The 7,684-nt window shown below is 39.0% G+C and overlaps 1 protein-coding gene across 1 annotated transcript in view; it reads right to left on the bottom strand.

Annotated features, from left to right (window-relative positions):
- Positions 1-7,684, bottom strand: part of nek3 (NIMA related kinase 3) — a 57,121-nt gene that overhangs the window by 37,506 nt on the left and 11,931 nt on the right. The window contains exons 4-5 of the mRNA XM_039745851.1: positions 7,280-7,377; positions 1,340-1,423 (exon numbers count right to left, since the gene is read on the bottom strand). Coding sequence (XP_039601785.1) covers positions 1,340-1,423; positions 7,280-7,377 — 182 coding nt within the window. The remainder of the gene's footprint in view (positions 1-1,339; positions 1,424-7,279; positions 7,378-7,684) is intronic.

The raw sequence follows: 7,684 nt of genomic DNA, 5'->3' as shown, positions 1-7,684 counted from the left end.
CCTACACGGGAAGTTGGAGAATTAGTGATGCGTCAGTGAGTGAGTGAGTGAGTCAGTGAGGGCTTTGCCTTTATTAGTGTAGATTTACTTATTGTTATGGAGAATATTTATTATCTTGCCACAAGGCTGGAAGAGGACCAGGAAATGAAATGTAATCAAAACCAAAATGGGCTCAAAACCGTGAAGCCAAAACATTTCGTACCAAAGCCTGATTGCTAATCAGCATTCAAAGTCAGATTGAAAAGCAAAAGTTCAGAAACCAAAAATTCAAGAAAGTAATGTGCACTACGTTTGACCATTCTATCCCGATCACAGACACAAATTAATCATTGCGCCAGTATTTAAAGAGTCGGGCTGATAATGAAAGACGCTGCACCATTTGAAACCATGTTCCCTGGAAACTGGGAGTACTATACCGATAATGGGAATGATAAGGCACACATATGCAAAACAGAATATCATTGTGGCACCATAAATTAAATGATCACTATGATCAGGAACATTATACTACAAAGGTAACTGAACAGAAATGCACACAACATAAAGAAATTTATATTCCTACATACAATTAGGCACAGAAAAAAATAGCTTCTAAGAGAAATACATTCTCAAAGTGAACATCTCATAACAATTTAAACCATTCTTTTTGTATAATTTGACAATTTCATTTTTTATTACTGGTAATTAACTCAATAATATTAATGCAGCTATAATAAAGTTTTTAAAAACATTAGTATCTTGAACTCTAATCAAGTATAGTAGGCACATTCAGCATTGAGATTACACCTCTTAACGTTCTGGTATTGTAGGTGCCAGGGAGGAAGGACAGGCACCAGAATGGATGGACTGGGCGAACAGGCTTACAGGGATCAGTTCATTCCCCCATCACAACAGGTGGCAGTGTTCCTCAAGGCTGATGCAAATTAAGACAGCCGCAGGGTGGCATGGAAGTTGGAGTCTGGAAACACAGCCCTGTTAGGATTCTTTATATACCACCAGAGGGTGCTGTAGGACGACGAAAGCAGGAGACAGGAAGTAATTCCTGGGTCTTGTTTAAAAGAGAACCCACTGCCTCACTTAACTCGAGCCAGAGTGTGGAGGCAGTGAGCAACACTTTTGGAGGAGGAAGGAGAGAATTATGAATGGTGAAGAGTAAAGACCATGGGAACTGACTGCTGAAAATTTAGATTTAAACAAATGTCATGCAGAAAGAAAAGGAAATTGTTCAGTTTATTCAGATTCTTTGAAAAAAATAAAATCAATACAATGGGTAACTCAGTCAGGAAAGGATTACCATGAAGAAAAGACTAAGCAAGCCAGGGCATTACAATATTCATACCTTAGATTTGATATCCCTATGCAATACTTTCTGCTCATGGATATACTTTGTAGCGAGACAAATCTGAACAAACCATCTCAGTATCTGGAAAAATAAGAGAAATGAAAATGATGTATCATTATTAAAGAAAAAGGCGATAAAAAGGCAAAACACCCAAAAATAAGGATTTATGCCAAAAGTACAACTTAAAATAAAAACTGACAGATTGCTATAATAATAATACATTTTATTTATGTAGTGCCTTTCCCATGCTCAAAGCATTTTAAATATAATATTTTATCATCTTAATAATGGGGTGTTACTTTTTTCTTCACCAGTATATATTTTATATACTTTCCTTCTTTGGCAACATGAAAGATTTAGCAGCGGGGAGTGATAACAATAAAAGCCCTTTTACACTAATGCTCCAAGAAGGGCGACACTCCAGTTTTTGTCATGCATTAGCAGGAAAGAGCCTGCTTAGGTGTGAAAGAGGTTTAACCTGGGTTAGAGTCATACTATCTGCATATATGACATGAACAGCTTTGATGAGGAAATTACAAGACAAAACAGGAATCGCAGATTGCTTAACACAACAATCTAACTAGACTGGTTTATTCACTCAGTTTTGTATTCAATTAATATCAAAAACAATTACTGTCAGCAAATGGAACATAGCCACATTGAAAATGTGCAAACAATAATGGATATATTTATGGATGCACAACTACCATAAAATTCATACTTGACAATTACTGTCCTTGATATTGTAACTGCAATTTATAATGACACGTATTTTGTGTTGACAACTGCATATGTTGTATACACGCAATACACCAGAACCTCCATTTACCAGTTTTCTAGGGAGCTACTTAAACCGTTAACGTAAAATTGTTAAATGCTGGATTAGTTGAAAAATTACAAATATTCAAATCAAATCAAAAAAGAGCATCAGAGTGTAAATACTTTTCAAGTTTTCAACATGCTTACACGGCACTGGCACATTATCAAGCAATGACCTGTTACCTATGTATAATGGCAGTATTTCCACAGCATACATATAATGCAGTGTTAGTGTTTAGGTTTAGGATAAATGTCATTGGATATTCAACACTGCCTCTATGACAAAGCCCCGAGTCTGGTCCAATTACAGATAGCCACTGTGTTTGCTAAATTTGCCACATTATCTGTAACTAGCAAAATACCCGCGCCGCTTGGCAGTACTGCCTAAAATTTTATTAAGAATAAAATTAAACCTTTTTAAACTGAGGGAAAATATACCAATAATTATTTGTTAAGGATCTCTTTGTATACCACATTGTGAGTTCGGCCCTCCAGTTGTAATATGACCAAGCTGTGCACTGAGCTTACTCTTGAGCATGCAACGTACAGTTGGCCATGTGAACAGTAATCTTGTTTCAAATCTCACAGCTTCGATTGCTGCTGTCATAATCGGTTTGAGTTTCATGGTTTGTTTCAATTACGACAGTATTTGTAGGACTTGTGTTGAAGAGACATTCGGCATCTGTCAAGTCTTGTATACAACCGGTTTCATCGATAACTTCACATCCAGCTTTTGAGAGTTTAAACATTCATAAAAATCAAGGTGTCCACTACTGAAATCGTCACCTGTCAATCTAAGATGTTTAACAGGCATTGGCGGTTGTCCAAAGGTGTAAAATATTTGGCCATTTCGGTACACTTGAAAGCGACAACCGAACAATTCAGTGGCAGCCATCAACTCACATGCAGATGCATAGGTGAAGGGCTTAAGCATTTCACTCTTCTAGTGCTCCTGTGTAGTATAATTATCTCCTGTACCGTCATCAGTCCACACCTTGAACCTGTCCCAGTCATTCAATACATAAGACTTCTTCCGGATATCAAGAGTGAGCCTGATATGGCCGTGCAATATGTAACACAGAGAATGGAAAAGGCAGGTGCCATCTCCGGGCATGGAAACCACTCGGTAAGTGACAGTTCTTTGATCGATGGTGATCACCTCGATAGACATGTTAATGGGGGTATGGTTGGAATGATAAAGGAAATGGGTACCTGAAAAATGTAAAGTAAGTCTAAAACACCTACACAATAACTATAATCATAATAAATGAACAATAAAACAGCGGAGAAGCCGTGGATTAAATAAAAAGGCTGCAGTTATCAGCAGGGAGACGTGAATCCCGTGGCGAAGCAAGGAAGGGAATGTAGAGACCGGAGAGACAGACAGCCTTATATAGGCAGGCAGCCAACAACGTGGAAGGCGTTGGGATGGGGGACCCAATGCCGCCTCACACAGTGACCGAGCTGCAGGCTATGGACGTATATATGTACATAAGTAGGATTCAGTTAGCGTTGGGAACCCGCGTACAAAATTTCTTGAAGATGGGCCCATAAGTAACAAAGACTGTTGAAAAGTTCAAAATGGCGGCCAACAGTGGCATCATACCACCGAAATAAGTACGTACATTGGTTTTTGTTAGCGCAGGGAAGCCGCCTACCAAATTTCGGGAAGATGGGGCCATAAATAAGAAAGTTCAACATGGCAGATGTTGTCGACTGTAACGCGTAGAATTTCGAAATGAAACCTGCTTAACTTTTGTAATTAAGCTGTAAGGAATGAGCCTGCCAAATTTCAGCCTTCTACCTACACGGGAATTTGGAGAATTAGTGACGTTGGAAAGTTCAATATGGCTGTCGACAGTGGCATCATACCACCGAAATAAGTACGTACATCAGTTTTGGTTAGCGCAGTGAAGCCACCTACCAAATTTCGTGAAGATGGGGTCAGCCTTCTACCTACACGAGAAGTTGGAAAATTAGTGACGTTGGAAAGTTCAATATGGTGGCCGTCAGTGGCGTCATACCATCGAAATAAGTATATACATTGGTTTCGGTTAGCGCAGGGAAGCCGCCTACCAAATTTCGTGAAGATGGGGCCATGAATAAGAAAGTTGAACATATCAGACGTTGTTGACCGTTACGCGTAGAATTTCGAAATGAAACCTGCTTAACTTTTGCAATTAAACTGTAAGGAATGAGCCTGCCAAATTTCAGCCTTCTACGTATACAGGAAGTTGGAGATTTAGTGACGTTGGAAAGTTCAATATGGCGGACGACAGTGGCATCATACCACCGAAATAAGTACGTACATCGGTTTTGGATAGCGCAGGGAAGCCACCTACCAAATTTCGTGAAGATGGGGTCAGCCTTCTACCTACACGGGAAGTTGGAGAATTAGTCATGAGTGAGTCAGAGAGTCAGTGAGTGAGTGAGTGAGGGCTTTGCCTTTTATTATTATAGATCAAGCAAATTTGCTTCCATCACTGAGGAAAGTCTGCTGTTTGTAAGCATCTGCTTTTCAATATAATGAACCATTATGGCCAGAAATGCTTCCATAGTTCTACTCAACTACTTAAACTTCACTTGTTTAATATCCATTTTATTTTCTGTCCATCATTTGGAAAAAAAAAGCAAAGCTAATGAAACTCAATTGTCAGAGGGGATGACATCTCTCTTACTCTGTTCATTTTTGAAAATTATAATTATGCACAATTTTAATTGGAGCCTCGTTTTTTAATACATAAAACTCGAAGAATTCTGTTACCTGTATTTGCCGTTGATAGCATAAACGGGTAAGTAACAGTTATGTGTGTAACAGACCTAATGTTACTAGCACTTGCTGCTGCTGCTGGCTTAGCTTTCGTTAACTATGTGTTTGAATTGTAGATTGCTGTATAAAATGTAATTGTGGTGCTCCAACAATTTGCACAGCGTGCTTTTCAATCAGCGTCACTGCTACTAGAAACTAAACAATTCCATATTAAGAATATTAATAATTAAGGTGGAGGTGGGATTACATCAGGGATTGGTTCTGAGCCCTTTCTTATTTGCAATGGTGATGGACAGGTTGACAGACAAGATCAGATAGGGGTCACCGTGGACTATGATGTTTGCTGATGACATTGTGATCTGTAGTGATAGTAGGGAGCAGGTTGAGGAGACCCTGGTGAGGTGGAGATATGCTCTAGAAAGCAGAGGAATGAAGGTCAGTAGGAAGAAGACAGAATACATGTGTGTAAATGAGAGGGAGGTCAGTGGAATGGTGAGGATGCAGGGAGTAGGGTTGGCAAAGGTGGATGAGTTTAAATACTTGGGATCAACAATACAGAGTAATGGGGATAGTGGAAGAGAAGTGAAAGAGAGAGTGCAGTCAGGGTGGAATGGGTGGAGAAGAGTGTCAGGAGTGATTTGTGACAGATGGGTATCAGCAAGAGTCAATGGGAAGGTCTAAAGGATGGTAGTGAGACCAGCTATGTTATATGGGTTGGAGACGGTGGCACTGACCAGAAAGCAGGAGACAGAGCTGGAGGTAACAGAGTTAAAGATGTTAAGATTTGCATTGGGTCTGATGAGGATGGATAGGATTAGACATGAGGATATTAGAGAGTCAGCTCAGGTTGGACAGTTGGGAGACAAAGTCAGAGAGGCGAGATTACGTTGGTTTGGAAGTGTGCAGAGGAGAGATGCTGGGACAAGGATGCTAAGAGCTGCCAGGCAAGAGAAAAAGAGGAAGGCCTAAGAGAAGGTTTATGGATGTGGTGAGAGACAACATGTAGGTGATGGGTGTAACAGAACAAGATGCAAAGGACAGAAAGATATGGAAGACGATCATGTGGCCTTAGTTCAGCATCATTAACACTTAATTTTTCTAGAGGCTCCTACAGTTAAAGAAGAAGGTAATTCACACTTTTTAAAAGATATTTTTAGGGCTCAGATTGCTAAAAATGCATTCAACACAGTTGCCTGTGTAGTGATATGGTACCAGTCCCATGGTTTCACCAATGCACTTTTCCGTGCTGTTTACAGTAGTCTGTAATAGGAAAAGCTCAGTCTCTGACAGAGGAGGAGAACTAAATTGATTGTAGCAATTGGCACTTTTTGCATTTAGTATATCGTGTGTTATACTACATTTTTCTTTAATATTAATGTCACTGTCTCTATGGCCACTGGTATGGATTTATTCACATGTGCATGTTAAATTTGGCACACAGGGGCTCAGCAGTTTGCTAGCCAAGCATTAAATTAGATAGCCAAAGACAACTGGAGGATTGTATAGTCAGCTGAAACACAGAAGAGTATTTCTGTCCTCTGTCAGTACAAAGTCTTCTTTCCTTGTTGGGAGAATGAGAACCAGCATGTAAGCACTATGATATTTCTGTATTTTGTGGAGGAGGAGTTTATCCCTTTCCTGCCCTTGTTTGGAGACCGAGAGGACCAGCAAGTTGAAGAACAACAGTATAAAAGGCTTGGACAACAGCCAGACCCTTTGGGGCATGAGTCGGCAAAGTTCCGAAAAACCTCCCAGTGTGGGGACGAGAAATGGCAGCCTGTGTTGATCCAGATTCCCACCTGGATTAAGTCTGTCCAAATGCCTCCCATCTGTAACCGCGTTAACCGTCAGTAAATGTAAGCTAAAGTATATTTTTTCTCATGTGATTCTTGTACCGCCGTAATCTCGATGGGAGGGATATCGCCTTTTCTGGTATATTACTATATTGTTTAGTTACTGAATATGCCGCAATTTCAAAAGAGAGAGCTATTGCCTCTTCAGGAAACATCATGGCAGTGGTAATCATTTTCAAGATTAATATATAATTAGTTGTGAAGCCCTTGACATACTTTTATTCCAACGTACTAATTTACAAAAGGGTGTTTTGCATGCACATGTCTTTTGGAGACGGCACAATTTTTTTTTTAAATACTAATCATTTTGTTTTCACAAACCTCAGCATGAAGGTGAACATTTCAAAATTTACATTGATAAAAAAAAAAAAAAATCAAAGGGTTACAAAATCAATTGGCCTACAGATGTGAAAGGGTAAAATATCTTGGGCATTTCAACACACATAAAAAATCAGGAAGTCCGAGTTAGAAATAAAGATTTTTCTAAGCGATTACCAGATCCTCAGGTAGTAATGATCCTTTCTGCCATTTAAGCTTCTGTAATAGATCACCACCAGCACAATACTCCATAACAATATAAAGATGGCCATCATCTGCAAAGAAAGAAAAGCAAGTATCTTTTTCATTAAGGTGCAATCTATGGTCTTTCTAACCTCCAAACTACCAAAGTAACTAATAAAAAAATACATGAAAAAAATGTGCAAAACAATGCTTCACTTAACATTTTCAGAATTTTCCTATTTTAAGTAAACTGGAAGATCGAGCAGCACCTATAAAAAAAACTAACATAATAAAGTATTTGATATTTAAAAGCATGTAATCCAAAATATTTATTTTGAACAAAGAGTTCAATATTCAAGAGACTAAATGACAAGGTGAAGCTGTAAATCTATAAATAAT

This window comes from Polypterus senegalus, chromosome 2 (assembly GCF_016835505.1).
Source record: "Polypterus senegalus isolate Bchr_013 chromosome 2, ASM1683550v1, whole genome shotgun sequence".
NCBI lineage: Eukaryota > Metazoa > Chordata > Cladistia > Polypteriformes > Polypteridae > Polypterus > Polypterus senegalus.
This window is presented reverse-complemented; position numbering and strand designations above follow the sequence as displayed.